This window comes from Hemitrygon akajei, chromosome 5 (assembly GCF_048418815.1).
Source record: "Hemitrygon akajei chromosome 5, sHemAka1.3, whole genome shotgun sequence".
In the NCBI taxonomy this organism is placed as follows: Eukaryota; Metazoa; Chordata; class Chondrichthyes; order Myliobatiformes; family Dasyatidae; genus Hemitrygon; species Hemitrygon akajei.
The window spans coordinates 142511270-142531916 of record NC_133128.1 but is presented as its reverse complement, the minus strand read 5'-3'; the positions used below and the strand labels follow the sequence as shown (position 1 = coordinate 142531916).

The 20647-nt window shown below is 38.9% G+C and overlaps 1 protein-coding gene and 1 long non-coding RNA gene across 7 annotated transcripts in view; one reads left to right on the top strand and one right to left on the bottom strand.

Moving 5' to 3' along the window:
* The window catches only part of LOC140728254 (uncharacterized), an 86241-nt gene extending 70589 nt beyond the window's left edge, over positions 1-15652 (bottom strand). Inside the window, exon 1 of the long non-coding RNA XR_012099038.1 lies at positions 15589-15652. This is a non-coding gene — a long non-coding RNA (uncharacterized lncRNA). The remainder of the gene's footprint in view (positions 1-15588) is intronic.
* Positions 14222-20647, top strand: part of hdac4 (histone deacetylase 4) — a 436407-nt gene continuing 429981 nt past the window's right edge. For 2 of the 6 annotated variants that reach the window (XM_073046730.1, XM_073046731.1), the window contains exon 1: positions 15191-15394. Coding sequence is in view for 3 of the 6 variants with exons in the window: in XM_073046729.1 (XP_072902830.1) it covers positions 16140-16177 (38 nt within the window). In the remaining 3 variants the exon portion in view is untranslated. Of the gene's footprint in view, positions 14241-15190; positions 15395-15825; positions 16178-20647 lie in introns of those variants that run through there. The other 4 variants (XM_073046732.1, XM_073046729.1, XM_073046727.1 and 1 more) reach the window with 4 other exon arrangements.

Below are 20647 nucleotides of genomic sequence, written 5' to 3'. Positions count from 1 at the left end.
GGATCGTATGTCAACATCTCTGAGGATCGAACCTGGTCCCAACATATCGATGCAGCTATAAAGAAGGCAAGACAGCGGTTATACTTCATTAGGAGTTTGAAGAAATTCTGTTTGTCACCGAAGACATTTGAAAACTTCTACCGATGTACCATGGAGAGCATTCTGACAGGTTGCATCACTGTCTGGTTTGGGGGGCAGGGGGCTACCGCACACAGGTTTGAAATAAGCTGTAAGAAAGTTGTAAAATTAGACATCTCCATTATGAGTACTAGCCTCTGTAGTATTCAAGACATCTTCAAGAAACAGTGCCTCAGAAGGCGGCGTTCGTTATTGAGCAAGGATATCATCCACAACATGCCCCCTTCTCATTGTTGTTGTCAGGAAAGAGGTACTGAAGGCACACACTCAGTGATTCAGGCACAGCTTCTTCTCTGCCATATGATTTCTAAATGGACATTGAACCCATGAACACTATTTCACTTTTTTATTATTTCTGTTATTGCACTATTTTTAAAGTTATATATTTTATATTTACTATAATTGATTGATTTACTTTTTTTCTATATTTATTATGCATTGCATTGTACTGCTAAGTTAACAAACTTCATGACATATGCTGGTGGTATTAAACCTGATCTGATTAATATTTCTTTGGTTCCAATTTTTATTTTCCAGCTGATGTTGTGAACATCAGTAATCTATCACAAAAAGCATTACACCACTACATTTGATAGGTAATGGAAGCTCGATGATCAAAGAGTCAAAGCACTTTAAACTATTGGGGCAGAGAGTAACAGGCATCAAAGCCAATGGAATCTTAAGGCTTGTGTATTCCTATTATGTAGAGGGCTCTTGACATTGCCTTGGGGTACTACAGAAATAATTGGAGACGGAAAGGAATTTAAGGCATTTCACTCTACCAACTTCATTCATTCTGTAACTACATTCTGCATCCTCTATTTCTGAGCCATTGCACTGAATAAAAGGTTATCTCTCTTAGGTCAAGAACTACCCTTCAAACACCTGGCACTTGATAGCAGCCACAGGGTCATTATACAAACCATCAAAACAAGGCTTCCAATGCCTGGAACATTTTGAAGATGTGTCTCAGTATAATAACAGAACTAATTTATTGTTGCCTGCTGTGTCTTTCACAACCTGGCAATAAAGCAGACTCAGTCCTTGCCAGCAGCTGGGAAGCAGAAACGATGAGGAGGAGGCAATGTTGGTAACACCTTCCTTGCCAAATTATTAGGGAATGACTAATAACATTACAATTTCAGTAAACACAATCCCAATTCCCCATTCCAATAGCTTCAGTTTTAGATTCCATCTGTCACTTAGTTTCCTTGACTATAATTATTGAATTCATAATTGTACCCGATCAATACTCTAAATTGGTTTCATGCATCCAATCATGACAAAATAAAATTAATTATAATTTTATCTCCCCTTTGTTGCCTCTTTTCTGCATGCCTTACATTCTTTCCTATTGTTTTTATTCTGTGCTCTCCAGAGGTTGCAGTTGGTGAAAGACTATTGAATACAGTGCCTTGCAAAAGTATTCAGCCCCCCAACCCTTTGTTCGCATAAATGAGTGTTACAACCAGGGATTTTAATCAATTTAAATGAGCATTTTTATTTGTGAATCACATGCTCCTTTTTTCACAATAAAAAAATTCTCAGTTTAGTCTCATCCAACCACAAGACCTTCTTCCACATCTTCACAATATCTTCTAAGTGATGCTTTGCAAAGTCTTTATGGGCAAGGATATGGTTGATGGAACTGTTAGCTATCTCTGTGAAGAGTAGTACCCAGATAGGATTGTGATGAGTGAGTTGTGTGGGTGTAGGTAGAAGTGGCGTGCTCACATTTTCTGTAGATTATGAATCAGAAGAACGTGGAATGAGGGAAATGTGATATGAGAAGATTAGATGCAAGTAAACCACCACCTTCCATTGTTTCTACTCTGCCATTGATTACAGATTTTGTGATGGCTACTCTAATAGTAGCCAGAACACAGTCCTCTAGGAGAGGTGCTAGAGCTGACTTGGTCTCTCAGTTTGCTGCTGCTGACATCAACTATGCACTATCATCTTATGCAAAAGAGACGTCGAGCCTTTAGTGTATAATGTCAACAACAGTTAAAAAGCAGTTACTGGGTGCAGTGGGGTATTTGAATACCACGGCCTCATCCTGATTGCTGAAGATAATTGCATGTGATGGAGGAGTATATGGAGTATGAGCGAGCCTGGAGGTATACTGATGTAAAAACAACTATAAAGATGTTTATGAATATCTTTATCTCTCTTGAACAACCATTAGGTTTGAAGCATTTTGTTCATTTTTGTGGGGCTTTGACTTCTTCTGTTAATTACATATTGCTTTCATAGTACCACTTTTCCAGTGTGATTCAATTCTGCTTCATCATTTATTATGGGGCATATGGACTAGACGCCAGATATTTTGGATGCCTAGGAAAGTGAGAGGAAATGTAAATGGACCTCAACTAAATATCTTTTGGAAGCTCTCTAAATACATGGTTGTTCACAAACTCTTGAGGACAGCAAATATTTGAATGGGACATGACTCAGATATTCCAACATCGGCAGTGGATCAAGTATTCAAGCATTTTATAGAATGAAAGCAATTTTAATCAAGGAGATAGGACGCTGTTACAGTGTGAACTAAATTGTTTAATGAAAATAACCAAAGGATATGACATGAGAGTTTTAGAAACCATTTAATATTATATATAGATGAGATATAAATAAATTTGCTCTTATGAAAAGAGAAGCGTTGCTTGGTGCAACAGTGAAGTCTGGAATACTGCTTGTTATTTATAGATTCATAGATTATATGGAGTACAGAGTTTCTTAATCAAAAAGGAGAAAGACTAATTAACTCATTTTAATTCATCTATCTATTGCACCACCCAGATATTTATTAAATAATTCCAAAGGTTTTCCCCTCCACTACCCAATAAGGAAGCTTTTTTCCAAATATTTATCCATGTGAAGAATTTCCTGACAGGAAATCCAAAATTACCTTTAACTAGTATAAAACCTTTGCATGTCTGACCATACCCTTTTTGTACTTCCACAATTTTGAGTAGTATTTTGAATATCTTTCAAACTCCCTTAAATATTTTATATAATCTTCAAGAGCATTTCTCAAAACATTTCTTTCTGGTATCAAAAGCCCAAGGGAGTAATAAGGTAACACAGTAAAATCCCCCAAAAATGGGCTCTCATGTTCTAATATATATCATTTATCCCCTGAACAATTAACTCCTCAGAGCATGTGACTGTGTAATAACTATATTAAAAAAATTCTATTCAAATGCTGTTTGCCCCGGAAGCATAGTGGCAGTTGCAGGCTGCTCTCATTAATTCCTTGGACTCTTAGTTGGCAACACAAACGGTGCATTTCAGTGTATATTTTGATATTTTAATGTACATGTGGCAAATAGGGCTAATCTTTTAAAATCTTATAAATGAATCAGGATTAAGTAAGTGTTACTGCTAATAAATGGTATCAAGTGTACTATTATGGAGATTGAAATAGAAAACATAATATTGATACAATGCCTATAACCAAAGGCAGAAAATTAATCGCATTCCTTCAAGTATGCAGTGATTAATGATAAGAGGAAATATATACTGATACATTCCAAGGATATCTGACTTTAAATGTTCTTCTAAATGCGTTCAATTTATTGATGAAATCTTATATGGCATATTGTACGCATGTTAATGTGTTGCACATTCAATATGTTGTAAAAAGTACAAAGATGATCATGCTTGTTTTTAATCTGCTGTGAATTTAACAGTAAATAGTCCATATATTTAATTCAAGCTTTTTTTAAAAAAACCAGCAAAAGCTTCCTCCTAAATGTCTAACACTAACAAAATGACCAGCAGTTCCTTTCTGTTTAATCTATTCTACCTATTCCTTGCGGCAGTGCCGTTTTCCAGGTAAACAAGTTTCCCCTAAATTTCCTTAAATGACAACTTTGATAGATCCACCGTCAACATTTTTGTTCTCTTTCACAAGTGGAAACCCTTTTGAAATCTTTATGAATTTTAAGAAAGGCAACACAGTGGCACAACTCATAGCTCTGCTGCCTGTTTGTTTCAAAGATAGATTTAGTCCTGATCTCCAATGCAGTCTGTTCTCCCTGTGATCCTCTTGATGTGCTTCAGCCTGATGTGCTGGTTTCCTCCCATTTTCCAAAGATATGGAAGTTGTTAGGCTAATCACCAACTGAAAATTACCCCTAGTTTGTAGCTAAATGGCAGAGTCAGTGGGGAATTAGAGGATGAGAGCAGAATAGTGTGAGATCAGTGTAAATGGGGTAGCTGTGTCTGTGCCATACAATTCTGTCAGTCCATAACCTGGAGGAATCTTTGTCCTTGTTGTCAACTTGTCCACTATCAGTCTTCCTTTTCAGAATCAGAATAGGTTTATTAGCACTGAGTTATATGATGTGAAATTTGTTGCTTTACAAAGGCATAAAATTACTACTAATTACAAAATAAATAAATAGTGCAAAAGTAAGGAACAATGAGATAACGTTCATGAGTCCATGGACTGCTCAGAATACTGATGACAGAAGGGAAGAGCTATTCCCGAGTCACTGTTCCTGGCTCTTGAAGCTCCTGTACCTTGAAATAAGAAGAGGGCTCTTTCCACCTGTTCACTTTGCTAGCTGGGTATAAGGCATTGATTCTGTATTATCTAGCAAATTATATTTTGCATATTCCTTCCAGAACTGTGCACAAACTTTGGTTTACTAAGGTCTGTGCAGTTTAACACAGCTTCTCTGCTTTTCTGTTTTATATATAAATAAATGAAGCAGGTTGCTTTATTTTTCTTATGGCTGTTTACTCTGCATCAGAACCTTATGTGATTTGTCTATTTGTGTAGATTTCCAACTTCCTCTACCCCATTAAACTTTTATTTTTCCAGTAACACATGGCTTCTTTATGTTTCTCACCAAAATATTCCAGCTTATATTTACCTACAATGAATGCTTAATAACATATCCATTTGTTATTTTTGACTGAAAATTTCCAATTTTTATCATTCAAATATTTTGAAACAGCACCTCTGAACCCCTAGCCTAAATAATTTCATGAGAGTATCACTTAACCCAGTCTTTGTCACTGATTAATTTTTAAATTCTCCTCTTGATCCAAGTAGCTACTTTGCTATGCACCCTGCCACTTGTCCTCAATTCCACATGCTCTAACTTTGACCATATCTCTACATTATCAAAGGCCTTCTGAAAATTCAGATAAGTTACATCTATGACATTCACCATCATTAATATGTGCTGTGCTATATGACGTGGGTGATCATGGTCTTTCCATGACCATGGTTGTTTGCCATTGCCTTCTTCTGGGCACTGCCTATACAAGACCAGTGACACCAGCCATTAACAATACTCTTCAGAGATTCTCTGCTTGACATCAGTGGTCGGATAGCCAGGACTTGTGAAATGCACCAGCTGCTCATCTGCTCCCCTGGCTTCATGTGACCCTGATCGGGGGGCTAAGCAGGTGCTATACCTTGCCCAAGGGTAACCTACAGGCTAGTGGAAGGAAGGAATGCTTTACTCCTCCTTTGGTAGAGACACATCTCCGCCCCGCCAGCCAAATCTATATTACTCGTGCTTAATTTTTTTGTTATATTTTCAAAGAAATTAGTCAGGTTAGTCAAGACATGACCTCTTCACTTAAAATTTGTACAGAGCTTTCAGATAATTGAATACAGTGGAGAGTACCGATTGCAACATTTTTCCTGTACTTGAAATTGAAATACTTCATCTCTGTATTTTATCCTTTCCTAACAGCTGGTATGAATGTCTTACAATATCACTCTCTGCTAATTCTTCCCTGATGTCTTTAAGAAATCTGAATGCAATCCATCCAAACCAAAATGTTTTATCCGCTTTAACATTAGCTAATTGTATAGTATTTTCTACCTAAATTTAAAAACAATCTGATATCATTCCTGCCATATTTGCCTCTCTGCTAAATACTGATATAATCTTTCAACATTTCTGTCATTTCCTGCTATTACCAGTAACTGTATCTTGTGCTTCTTCAATAACTCCATCTTAATACTGTTTTACTCACCTTATTTATGTGCTTGAAAAATATTTGTTTACCTTCTTTGCTGCTTCTTGCAGTCTGAACTTCCTATTTAATCATCTTCCCTAACTTTCATATTCACTTTATCACCTCTTTCACTATTTATGAAATTAGTACCTATATTGTCTTTCATTTTAATTTACTCATGCATTTCACTGTTTACTTAGACTTGGTATTTATTGGTTTCCTTGTTTTTCTTTCCAGCAGAATGTTTCTCCTAGATGAGAATGTAGGTAGCATTATTCGTAAGTTTGCAGATGACATTAAGATGGGTGGTATAGTAGACAATGACGAAGGTTACTTAAGATTACAAGATCTTGATCAATTGGGCCAAAGACCAAGAAATGGCATATGGAGTTTAATAAGATGGAGATAAATGTATGGTGTTGCATTTTGGTAAGACAAAATAGAGCAGGATTTACATAGCGAATGGTAGGGCCCTGGGACTATTTGGAACAGAAATACCTAAGGATGCCAGTACATTGTACCTTAAAAGTGGCAACACTGGTAAAAGAAGGGGTCACGATTCCTTTCATTGGTCAAGTATTAGATTTAGGATGCCAAGTTATAGCTGTACAGGTACGTGACATTGGTAAGGCCACAGCTGGAGTTCTGGTCATCTTATTGTAGGACAAATATCATTAAACTAGAGAGGGTGTATAACAGATTTATGAGGATGTTATCGGAAAGTTACCTGGGTTATAAGAAGAGACTGCATAAGCTAGGATAGACCAAGAGACTGAGGGGCATAGATAAGCAAAAGTTTTTTTCACAGGGTAAAGGAGTCCAAATTTGAAGGCATAGGTTTACAGTGAGAGGGGTTAAGATTTAAGAAGGACCTGAAGGACATCATTTTCGCATTAAGGGTAGTGAGTATATGGAATGAACTTCCAGAGGAAGTGATAGAGGCAGTTACAATTATTACATTTAAAAGGCATTTTGACTGTTATATGCATAAGGTTTAGAGGTACAGGCCAAACACTGGCAGATGGGACTAGTCTAGATAGGCATGGATGAATTGGGTCTAAGGGCTTAGCTGTATAGCTTTATGAGTGTAGTTTAACTTTGCCCCACTTCTTTCTATTTCTAGTTTGCCTTCTCCACATTTATTCACATTCGTTCACAGAATTTTCTTCTTCAATTTATTATATTGGACTTCACCCAAGTTATGTTTACAAATTCCTCTGTGCTTAATTCTTCATATCTCCTCTGGATCATTCCACCATACTAGTTACGTGGTCATTAGTGATTCCCTGTTGGGAAAGGACGAATTCCTGAACACAGTAAAACTGTCATTTTATTTGACTCTTTCTCTACCGTTTGCTAGTGTAATTGTAACTGGGTGAAGCCTTTCTTGATTAGGATTCTAGGTCTTTTAACTATTTTATATATTGACTTCCAAATTTATTCCTGCACTTCTCCTTTGTGTGGTCATAACTTATTTTTATTAGTGATTAATCCTTTTATGCTTTATTTCTATCTTAATATTTGCTTTGTTATCCCCCCACCCCAACAACTATTGTGTCTTTTTTCTAATTATAATTGCTTTAAAACCCACATTGCTTCTATTCCTATTGTTTCAAAGTACATTATACCATATTGTTTTCTCAAAACTCAGACTTTATTTCAAGGAATTTCAAAGATGTAATACATCTGAAGAATCTGACTTGGCTGTAGCTGACAACTAGTAGATTGTATAGTCCCTCCATTTCTAGCTGAATGCCCAAAAAAATATTGCAAACAAACTTTTTGCCTGTTAAATTGTATCCACTTCCTGCTAACTTTTCAATTATTCACTATCATTTATGAATAGATGGACCAGAGCTAAAGAGCTTTCTTCAAATCTGTTGACAGTGTGATTATACAACTTTTTTTTTTTAGCATATGTGTTACACATCCATTGCTTCAATTTCGCCAGAACAGGGCCTCATTTTGGACAATGGTTGGTATAATCATCTTGAAAGTGCTGTGTAAATGGAAGTTGTTGCAGCTGACATAAGACCATATGACAAAGAAGAATTAGGCTATTCGACCCATTGAGTCTGCTCTGCCAATCCATCATGGCTGATTTATTATCTCTTCAACCCCATTATCCTACCATCTCCCTGCAATCTTTGATGCTATGGCTAATCAAGAATCTTTCCCCGCTTTAAATATTTACTCATTGACTTGGCCTCCACAGATAAACATGGCAATAAATTCCAGATTTACCACCTTCTGGCTAAAGAAATTCTCCCTCATCTCTGTTCTAAATCAACATCCCTCTATTCTGAGGTTGTGCCCTGCAAGCCTAGACTCACTCATTATAGAAAATACTCTGTCCACATCCACTCTATTTAGGCCTTTCAAAATTCAATGGGTTTCAATGTGATCCCCCTAATTCTTCTAAACTCCAGTGAATACAAACCCAGAGCCATCAAATACTCCTCATACGTTAATCCTTTCATTCCCAGAATCATTCCTCCTTCTTCAATGGTAGCACATCTTTTTATTTTGTTGAGGGATCCAAAATTTTTCACAATACTCCAATTGTGGGTCTGACCAATACCTCAGCGTCCTTGCTCTTTATATTCTAGTCCTCTCAATATTTGCCTTCCTTACCACTGACTCAACCTGCAAGTTAACCTTTCAGGAGCCTTGCACAAGGATACCCAAGTCACTTTGCATCTCTGATTTTTGAATTTCCTCCCCATTTAGAAAATAGTCTTTCATTCCTTCTCTTAATCTAAGTCCTACTGCAGACTCCCTGCTTCCTGAACACTATCTGCTCCTCCATCTATCTTCATATCATCCACAATTTTGGCTACAAAGCCATCAATTCCATCATTGACAAATACTGTGAAAAGAAGCAGTCCCAATAACAACCTCTGCGGAACACCACTAGTTTCTGGCAGCCAACCACAGAAAGAACCCTTTATTCCAACTCCTTGCCTCCTGCCAATCAGCCAATGCTCTGCTAGTATCTTTCCTGTAATACATGGGTTCTTACCTTATTAAGAAGCCTCATGTGCAGCACCTTGTTAAAGACCTTCTGAAAATCCAAGTAAACAACATCCAGTGACTCTTCTTTGTCAATCTTGCCTGTTATTTCCTCAAAGACTTCCATCTGGGCTGTCAAGCAAGATTTCTCCTACTTTATCAATTGCCTCCAAGTACCCAAAAATGTCATAAATAATGGACTCCAACATCTTGCCAACCACTGAAATCAGACTAACTGGCCTATAATTTCCTTTCGCAAACAAAAGAAAATCTGCAAATGCTAGAAATCCAAGCAACACACACAAAATGCTGAGGAACTCAGCAGGCAGGAAAGAACAGTTAACGCTTTGGGACGAGACCCTTTGGCAGGACTGGAGAAAAAGGAGTAAATTTAGTAGGTGGGAATGGGAGAGAGACACACAAAGTGATAGGTGAAACTGGGAAGGGGAGGGATGAAATAAAGGGCTGGAGAAGGGGGAGTCTAATAGGTGAGGACAGAGGCCATCAAAGAAAGAAAAGGGGGGAGGTGCAGCAGAGGGAGGCGATGGGCAGGAAAGAAGATAAAGTGAGAGAGGGAAAAGGGCATTACTGGAAGCTCAAGAAACTGATGTTCGTGCCATCAATTTGGAGGCTACCCAGATGGAATATAAGGTGTTGTTCCTCCAACCTGAGTGTGGCCTCATCATGACAGTAGAGGAGGCCATGGATTGACATAACGGAATGGGAATGGGAAGTGGAATTAAAATATGTGGCACCTAGGAGATCCCGTTTCTTTTGACGGATGAAGCGTAGGTGCTCGCCAAAGCGGTCTCACAATCTACATCGGGTCTCACCAATATACGGCAGGCCACACTGGGAGTACTAGACATAGTATATGACCCCAACAGACTCACAGGTGAAGTATCCCCTCACCTGGAATACTGTTTGATCCCTGGATGGTTGTGAGGGACGAAGTGTAGGAGCAGGTGTAGCACTTGTTCTGCTTGCAAGGATGAGTGCCAGGAGGGAGATCAGTGGCGAGGGACGAATGGACAAGGGAGTCGCTTTGGGAGCGATCCATGTAGAAAGCAGAAAGTAGGGGGAAAAGAAAGATGTGTTTGATGGTGGAATCCCATTGGGAGATGGCGGAGGCTGGTGGGGTGGTAGGTGAGGACAAGAGGAACCCTATCCCTGGTAGGGTGGCGGGAGGATGGGGTAAGAGCAGACGTGTGTGAAATGGAAAAGTGCAATTGAGGGCAGTGTTGATGATGGAGAAACAGAAGCCCCTTTCTTTGAAAAAGGAGGACATCTCCTTCATTCTGGAATGTAAAGCTTCATCCTGAGAGCAGATGCGGTGGAGACAGAGGAATTGAGAGAAGTGGATGGTGTTTTTACAAGTAACAGGATGGGAAGAGGTATAGCCCAAGTAGTTGAGAGAGCCCGTGGGTTTATAATAGACATCAGTAGATAAGCAGTCTACAGAGATAGAGACAATGAGATCAAGAAAGGAGAGGGAGGTGTTGAAAATGAACCAGGTAAATTTGAGTGCAGGGTGGAAGTTGGAGGCAAAGTTGATGAAGTTGGTGAGCTTCACATGGGTGCAAGAAATATCTCCTTATCTGCTTGCCTGCCCATCACCTCACTCTGGTGCTCCTCACTCCTTTTCTTTCTTCCATGGCCTTCTGTCTTCTATCAGACTCCCCCTTTTCCAGCTTTGTATCTCTTTCAACAATCAACTTCCTAGCTCTTTACTTCATCCCTCCTCCTCCTGCTTTCACCTATCACCTTGTGTTTCCCACTCTCCTCCCCCACCTTTTAAATCTACTCATATTTTTTTCTCCAGTCCTGCCAAAGGGTCTCGGCCTGAAACATTGACTGTACTTTTTTCCAGAGGTGCTGCCTGGCCTGCTCAGTTCCTCCAGCATTTTGTGTGTGTTGCTATAATTTCCTTCCTTCTGTCTCTCTCCTTTCTTAAAGAATGCAGTGGCACTTGCAATTTTCCACTCCTCTGGAACCATTTCAGGACTAGTGATTCTTGAAAGATCATTACTAAGGCTTCTCCAATCTCTTCGGCTACCTCTTTCAGGACCCTGGGGTATGGTCTTTGTCACTTGTGGTTTGTTAGAGCAATCCTTTACAACTTCAGGTAATTTCATGTACAAGACCATAATGGACATCCTTTTAGAACAGAGATGAAGAGAAATTTCTTCAGCCAGTGTAGTGAATCTGTGAAAAACAACTGTGGAGAATGCAGGAGAATGGTGTTGAGAGGGACAATAAATCAACCATGATGAAATGGTGAAGTAAACTTGAGGGCTGAATGGCCTAATTCTGTTCCTATGTCTTATGGTGTTACAATGAAGAGGGTCAATGAGGAAGATGCAGCTGATGTGGACTGGATGGAGAAACAAAGTTTGACAAGGTGCCACATAACAATGTTGTTGTCAAGACTGAGGCCATGGAATGAAAGGGACTGGAATGCAGTAGCAAAGACAAAAAGGGCCGAGTAACAGGAAGCAAAGTGGTAATGAAAGATTTATTATCAGACTAGAGGAACTCAAGAACTGGTTTTTCTTAATGTCTATTAATGAAATGGATGAGGGTGTATGATTTCTAAATCTGCGAATGGTACAGAACCTGATGAACTGTGTGGAGGATAGAAATCCACTTCAAGGAGATATAAACAGTGTGGTGCATGAGATAGAAAATTTGAAGGTACAATCGATGCACATGTAACTACCTTGTTGAAAATGGCACAGCAGACTCAGGAAGTGGTTGAGAAGCAAAAAGGGCCCCTGACCTTATAAACAGAAATACAGAATACAAGAGCAAGAAGGTTAAGATGAAGTTTTATGAAGCACTGGTTTGGATGGAACAGCAGCATTGGCGAATATTCTGGGTACTTTAGGAAAGATGAGAAATTGCTAGCAAATGGAGCAGAAGAGATTACCAAAATGATTGCAGGGAGACTAGGGAATTTGGGGTTCATTGTTCTTCAACAGTGGATGTTGTGACAGGATTTGATAGATACGTATAAAATCACATAAACAGAGTAGAAAGAGTGAAACTGTTGCTATTGGCAGAAGGCTTAAGAATCAGAAGGACTGAAATGGGAAAAAACACAAAATAAATGTATAGATGCTGGAAATCTGCAATAGACACAAAGTATGATGAAAATACTGAACAGGTCAGTGAGCACCAGCAGAGAGAGAAACACAGAACATAGAACAATACAGGCCCTTTGGCTGAAAATGTTGTGCCGACCTTTTATCCCTCTCCAAGATCAGTCTAATGTTCCCTCACGCATAACCTTCCATTTCTTCCATCAATGTACCTAAGTCTCTTAAATGTCCCAAATGTATTTGCCTCTATTACTACCCCTGCCAACTCATTCCATGCATTCAATACTCACTGTGTAAAAAAACCTACTTCTGATATTTCCCCTATACTTTCCTCCAATCACCTTAGAATTATGCCCTCTTGTATTAGCCATTTCTGTCCTGTCCACTTTACCATATCTCTTATTATTTATACACCTGTATCAAGTCGCCTCTCATACTCCTTTGTCCTATCAAGAAAAACCAGAGCTTGTTCAACCGTTGCTCATAAAAATGTTCTCTAATATAAGCAGCATCCTGGTACATCTCTTCCTCTTGTGAGGGACCAGATATGAGTTTTATAGATCTGTAACATTACCTTGCGGCTCTTGAACTCAATCCCTCTAATTCTTAGCAGAGTTCCTCAAGAATCCAGACATTAACCCTGTACTCTGCCTTCAAGCTCAACCTTTCAAAGTGTCTCACCTCACACTTTTCTGGACTGAACTCCATCTGCCATTTTTTCTCAGCCCAGCTCTGCATTCTATCAATGTTTCACAACAACCTTCTTACACTATGCACACCACCAACCTTTCTGACATCTGCAAACTTACTAACCCACCCTCCCACTTCCTCATCTAAGCCATTTATAAAAAGCACAAAGAGCAGGTACCCCAGAACAGATCCCTGCAAAACACCACTGATCAGACCTCCAGGCAGAATACCTACCTGCCATCTACTACCACCCTCTGCTTTCTGCGGCCAAGCCAATTCTGAATTTTTCAGCTTATTAGGCTTATCACAACCAGAAAAATTAGAAGTCAAACATATTTTATGATGCATAGGACGAGGTCCAGTGGGGAAAACAAAGTGAAGTCCAACAAGTGACACATGCTTATTCACTATGGCTGATTTATCTGAAGGAGATGAATGATTAGAGGAGAAAAAAAAAATGCTGGAACTGTGATACAAAACACTGCAGTTACTGGAAATCTGAAATAAAAGAGGATTTCAGAAATCACTAGCAGGTCAAAGTCGGATATAGGATGAACATGATTGTTCTACACAGTGTCTGGTTGGGGTTTGAAATACTAGTAGAGGCACAATCAAATGGAGCATTCAAATTTGAGCTGGATAGCTTCTGATAGTTAAGTATTTCTAGAGACAATGCAGAGAAATGGTCTCCCTCCATGCTGTAATGATTCTATGATTAGTCAACAGTAAGTGGAATAATGCATTTATGTAGGCTTTTTATTCATCCAGTGCTGGTAATTAGTGCCTATACTGTACATCCTTATTCCTGGACTGAGAAGACAGTCAAGAATTAAACACATGCATGTGTCTGAATTGATATATAAGCTAATTTGCTCTCTTTTTTCCTCATTTCTGATGAAGGATCATCAATATAAAAAGTCAACAGTATCTCTTTGCACAGATGCTTTCAGACCTGCTGAGCTTTTCTAGCAATTTCCGTTTTTATTTCAGATTCCCAGCGTCTGTATTTGATTTGATTTTCATTCACATATATTCTAGACCGGTTAAGCACAAATATATGTCCACCCCGAAGTACATTTGGAAACCAGATGAATTTTACAACAATCTGGTACTTCGTGGTTATTGTTACAAATGTAATTACTTATATTTAAATTCCCTAGCTGCCTTGGCGAAGGTCCAACACCATTTTCGGAAACTATGGTGCAGAATCAGGACTGCCAGCCCAGCAACTATGTTCCCGTCCCTCGCCTTATAAACCACTGTATTCAGATATTCGACAAAATAGCTTGACGCGTTTCATGTACTATTCTGGTAAGTCTTTAGTTCTTAAATCGATGGTCGGATATGTTCTACTTTCCCACAAGTTATTATGAATCGCAAAGCAACGACTTCCGCAGCCACATGAGGCAGTCGCCGAATAATCATAGGATGGGAGTGATGTATTAACTATACGTAAACATAATTTATTTCATTATAGTTTGGTTAAGGGAACGCAAACGGAATCGGTAAAGGCCGAAAATTGTACAACACATACTTCGCAACTTCCTTGTAGCCTGTTTTGTATAATAGGCCAACCAAATTCGACTCCGCATTATTTTAGTAATAATAGATACCATACAGCAAGCCCCGATATTATAGCATTGCTTTGATTGGGCAGTAGCTATATGAAAAATAATTTTAAAAATGCAAAAGGCCCTATTTGAGGCAAAGTAAGCTGCAGATAAAAGTCCGCGAGTGCGGGGGATAACTGCAGGCGGAAAGTGAGTTAATAAATTGTATGCGAATTTAATACTGGATTAACCCAGTTCTCCAGGGATAGTTTGCAACACCTCGTGATGAATGCACTTTTTCTACTATCTCCACAGTTTTTCACAATCAAAAATACTAAACGATCAAGATTTTTTTCTTCTCGTGGGAGCGTGCGAGCCTGTACCAAGTAGCTTCGAGGTTGCAGAAACGTAACAATCATTCGAGGTTGAAGAAGCGTAATATTAAAACTAAAATACGCGGCTTGGTGGCACAAAGTGACAAACTGCAATGCAAGCGGCACGGTAGAGATGTCCCTCTTGCCCCCGCCCTCCCTGCAGCCGGGGCATCGCGCGCCCCTGGTGAGAGTCCGAGCACGCGCGACACCAGCAGCGATCGAGCTCGCGCTCCTTTCAAATCGATTCCATCCCCAGAGAGGGGAAAAAAAAGCCAGGAGCTAAAAATAGACAAGCCGTTTTGCCGACTCGCGCCCGGATTGGCGGGCGGCGGTCACGTGCCCAACGGCCACCTCTCCCTCCCTCGGCTCCGTCTGTTTTAGCTTGTTTGTTCAGCGAGTGTCAGTGAAGCGAGCAAACATGGCGGAATCCCTCGGCAACCGACACTGATCGCCTCCGTGTTGCTGCGTGGCCAGACGCCTGCTGAGACCCGTGCCGATTTCAAGCCCGTTCTCTCACCTTCGCCGCCAACTGCAGTTTTTGGTAAGGCGCGCATCTAATCTTTACCATTTAATGCTATTTCCCAGTACAATTGTCTCATTTCCTTCCCACCCTTCCTCTAAATGTACAGTGGCTGGCTTCCATATGGCATTACAAGTTTAGCTTTTCAAAGCTTTCCCTCATCGGTGGTTGGGTTTAAGTAGTTTTTCTTTAACACCCCACCCTATCTCACTTACCGATTGAGGCATTTAGTGTTGACGCCAACTAAACTTTATAAACGGACATCCCCTGACGTCGGGAATTGATTGACGGCCTGCTGTCCAATTAGTGTTTCTGTCAACGGTTTGTTGGTATATTGTTAATAGAAGTTACCCAATTGGCGCATGACGGGGGCGGAACTTCCTGTATATTAAGTTAGGTTGAGGCGGAGCAGCTAGGCGAGCCCCTGGATCTTGTGTATACACATATTTTTTTCCCTCTCTGTTCTGTCATGTATGTGATTAAACTCTGTTGATAAATGCAACATGAATCAGCCCCTGAATCGTATTAAATAACACTTGGATCGCTCCAAGCATCCGAACAAATTATTCTGTAATGAACCCGTCTCCCTGAGTCTTGGATGAAATTGACACGGGTTATGTTTATCCGTTGAGGAACAGCTTGCTCGAAGTGGTGAATCGGCTTTTTTCAATTTGAAGTGGAACCAATAGACATAAATAAACAGTGGGAAGGAATTTCGTGTGTGAATGTTTCTGATTCCCTCGGATTTTTTCCCCTCAGAAATTAAATGTGTTTTGGGGGATGGCAGGTCGATTGCAACCTTTTGTGAGTATGGAATGTAGTTAAAGGGCTTCCGAGGTGTATTGAAGTGAAGGGAATGATGTGGGGTGGGATGAACTAGGGTAAAAGAAACACGTAGGCATCGCTCAACAGAATATGGAATCATAATTCAAGTTTTGAAACGTAAATTGTTCAATTAAATGAATTTACAGTTTATCGCTTGCTCGTTGATCTGAAATGACCACAATTGACGTTGGTTGCCCTGTGGTGCCTTGTTCACTTGCATGTAGATGAACCTGGTTACCAAGTATGTTTTGATTTCTGAGCTGATCCTCTCTTCATTTTGTAAACATCAAGTACATCTCTAACAGGATTAGCTGCAAGTTTTCTTTGGGTAAACAGACAATGGTAACATAAGTTTTAGTGATTTTCTTACCAGTTCTCTGATACTGTCTAGATAGAGGAGATCGAATTCCCATTTAGTGCTGCACTTTGTTGTGTAGAGGTATCTCTTGGTTTGGTGGAGCAAAGAAAAAGGAAATGGAAAATTAAAAATAAAAAGGAAATCTGGAATATGAAGAGTTGCAATCTAAGATAATTGAGCCTTTAGTGTAAAGATGATGGGGCAGATTTGTTATTTATAGTATCTATCCTAACAGGCCTTGTAACGAACGCCAGCATATTATTCTTTTGTATGTAATCGATGGAACATCACAAAAGAGGATCAGTGGAGCAATTCTTATTCCTTTTGTTACTTATAGAATCTTTAAATTGAGGGAAGGTTGAAATTATTAATGTAGGTCAGTGGCTTGGTGGAAATTTTATTTTTAAACTTTGTGGAATGCAACTGTAAAGACTATCAATTACTAGTGAGTTTTAATTGTTTCTGGCACTGTTGTTCATCTTTAAGTGAAGTCTCGCAATCTTGGGTGGGAGAGAGACAAGAAAAGAACTACCATTTTGCATTAATATTTAAAAAAAAGTTTTGTATGAAGCTGAATGACAGCTCAAAACCATTAACTTAGTAGTATAATTAAAATGTAAACTTTGCTGTTAAAGTTATGAAAGTTCTTGGTATTAAATGCATTGCTATTGACCTGATTTCAGAGCTGGCATAAACTCGATGTAGCTGCTAACCATTCTTATCACCTTAGCATATAATTTTAATCATGGTATATGGAGAGTGAGTTTATATTTGAATTATTTTAATGAGTTTTTACTGCAGCAGTACATATTCAAGAATAAAACAGAATAAGAGTTAATTCACTGTATTTTAATGCTTTCAGTCTCAATTGAAACAAATGTTGGTACAAAATATATGTAAAACTCATTAAAACCATAAGTGCACATTTGGGTGGGGTTTGTTTGAAAGCGTGATTGGACATTTTTCAGAAAAAGCCACTGTTGTGCTGCAACATCTTTAGATTTCATGTTCTTCATGTTCCAAATCTTCATCCTTACCTTCTACTCTTGTGCAAGCTGAATTTAAAAAGGTTTATTGCTGTTGCATTTTATAAGTATCAGAGGTATTATTCATGTAGTCTTTGCATCGGCTCCTTCATTTAATGAGCATTGCTAATCTTTTACCTATACTAACCTTGTATTTATTGATGGCCTTGGTATCTAAACATCTATTGATCTGTCCTGAATATACTTAGCAACTGAACTTCCATAAACCACTTGGGTAGAGAAGTGCAAAGATTCATAGTCTTATGGTAGAAGAACGTTTTTACATCTCAGTCGTGATTGGCCAGCCCCTTATTTTGAAAATATGACCCATGAATCGAGACACCTCACCCAGGGGAAACATCATCCCCACGTCAGTCCTGATAAAGCTCTATGAGAATCATCCTTCATTCTTGATAGGTTTAGCCCCCATCTCCATAACCTTTGTGTGGCATGTGGCCAAGTGGTTAGGGAGTTCGACTAGCTACCTGAAGGTCATGAGTTTGAGCCCAGCGGAGGCAGCATGTGTGTCCTCGAGCAAGGCACGTAACCACACAATGCTCCAGTCCACTCAGCTGAAAAATGGGTACCGGCAAAAAAATGCTGTGGGTCAACCTCGCGATAGACTGGCATCGTATCCTGGGGTTGGGCGGAATCTGGTACTCTCAGTTGCTTCATGCCATGGAAACCGGCATAAGCACCAGCCTGATGAGCCACAAAGGACTTTGACTGACTTTGACCATAACCTTTGCTCCATCCCAGGAATTTAGTTAGTGAACTTTGTTGCACTTACTGTACTTTATTTGTAAGGGATGAACATCACAATTTCACTCCATATTCCAAGTGTAATGTCACAGTGGCTGGGATGATTTCAGTAAGATGTCTTTACTCTTAACTCAAATTCTCTTGCAATAATGTCCAAAGCATCACTTGCTTAATTGCTTGTTTTTAGGCATGTTAACTTCAAGTGATTCAATTACAGAAATATTTCTCAATGTCTCAATCTCTCTAGATGTAAAATAAAGTTGCTTTATGTTTTTCGAACAAAGTTAATCACTTTTACACAAAGTTAATCACACTTTTCACAATATTATGTTTGTCACATTATCAGTCATTCTCTTGGTCTATTTCCCTTTGAATGCTGTCTACATCCATCTAATGCTTACTGTCTTGTGAGTTTGTACTTTCGGTAGACCTGGATCCAGATCATCGAAAAGCTATCCATTTATATTCTGTTTTCTTCTTCCTGTTAACCATACAAGCCAAACTATTGAAGTGGATCCCACAGCCCCTCATTTTGTTGAATCATTTCTTGTAAGGCACTTCTTGAAAATCTGTCCAAGCCTATTATTATTTTCAAAGGATCATGTTTCCATTTTCTTAATAACATATTCAAGATTTTCCTTACAGTCAGCCTACTTGTTTCTTAAACTGTGGTATCATTTTTGCCATCTTGCATTCTGTGAAAACTTCACTGTACCCAAAGCCACCTATTCAAAACACTGCTGCGCAGGACATCAGGTCAGGGGATTTCTTGGCTTTTAGTCCCTTTGAGTTCCTCATACTTAAAAAGTAATGCTAATTTCTTTTAGAAGCTCATTTACTGGACTTTTCCTCTTCACTGCTTTTTGGATGGTTTATTGTATCATCTTCCATGATGGCCACTAAATATCTGTTTAGTACATTTTCTATTTCTGTAATATAATTTCACTTGCCTGAGTCTGTAAAGCACTTCATTAATATTTCCCAAACTTTTAGCACATCTATAAAAATTCTTTCAGTTTGCTTTCTTGTTTCTTGTAGACTGTTCATCAGTTTTGAGATGCTACCTGATTTGTTACTTGTTGCATTCTCTATTTCAGATTATGTTGATCTACAATTTCAAAACAGGAAAGCTTTACATATTAGATTTAAAGAAATGTGTGCAGTTGTTGATGTTATATTACAATGCTTGGTCTCATGCACAAGGTATATTTACTTATAAAGGAGAAGGGAAAATATAACAAATTACACAGGAACTTCACCAATTTTGCTTTCATCTGTGCACACATACATGAAAAAAGAGAATTTGTCTTCACCTATCTGACTGGTAAATGGTTCTTGTTCTTTATCTAGAATAATCTGGAAATGCGTGCATTGTCTTTGGCCAGCAGAGCCTAAAAGAAAAATGCACCAATCCAAGCTGGATCTGAAAGAGGCATTACAGGCCATTTTGAAAATGGGTCAGTTAGTATGATTAGCATACTTAATAGTTTTTGTTATGAATGATTTGCTAGTTGTGATGTTGTTTCAAATTATAAATTAAAGCTGCTCTGTGCTTGGGGTAAAATGAATTGTTGAGTTTAAAGTGAGAGGGTAAATTAAGGGATCTAGTATAAGAATGGACAAGTCACCAAGTCCAGGCTTTTAAAAGACACAAAGGAGGAAATGACACAGGCTCTAAATATAGATTTTCAGTGCTGTTTGATAATTGGTGTAGTAGTGGGGCTCTGGAATATTGATAATATTGTACTGTTGTTTTAAAAAGAAGATGGGTATAGACAGAGTGACCAGAGAGACTTGTCCGTCTGATATTGATAGAGGGCAAATTTACCAAAAGATTTAAGAGATGATGTGTGGCATTTTGGTGAAGTGCTGGTTAATCAAGAATGATCAGTATGGACTTGCTTAGAGAAAGCTTTGATGAGGGTAATACATTTGATGTAAGATTCATGAAGTTAGCAGGAAAGCCCTTGGGATTCAAGGGAAAGTGGTGCTTTTTAAAGCCCTGATGCAAGGCCTCAATGTGAAACTTCTGCCTCCATTGATACTGCCTGGCTTGCTGATTTTTCCCCAATAGTTTTTTGCTTGAAAAAATTTAGTGGCAAAGAGTAACAGATAATGGTCAACAGAAATTTTTACTGCATTGGGAGTTGGGCCCCTTCCTTTTCATGTTGTATGTATAAAAGATTTAAACTTGAATGTAGAGACCACAACTAAGGTGTGTGGTCAGTTGGAAGACAGGAAGATATAACTAGGGGAGTGAGGTGGACACACAATTGGTATACAGATATTAATCAGGAAATATGA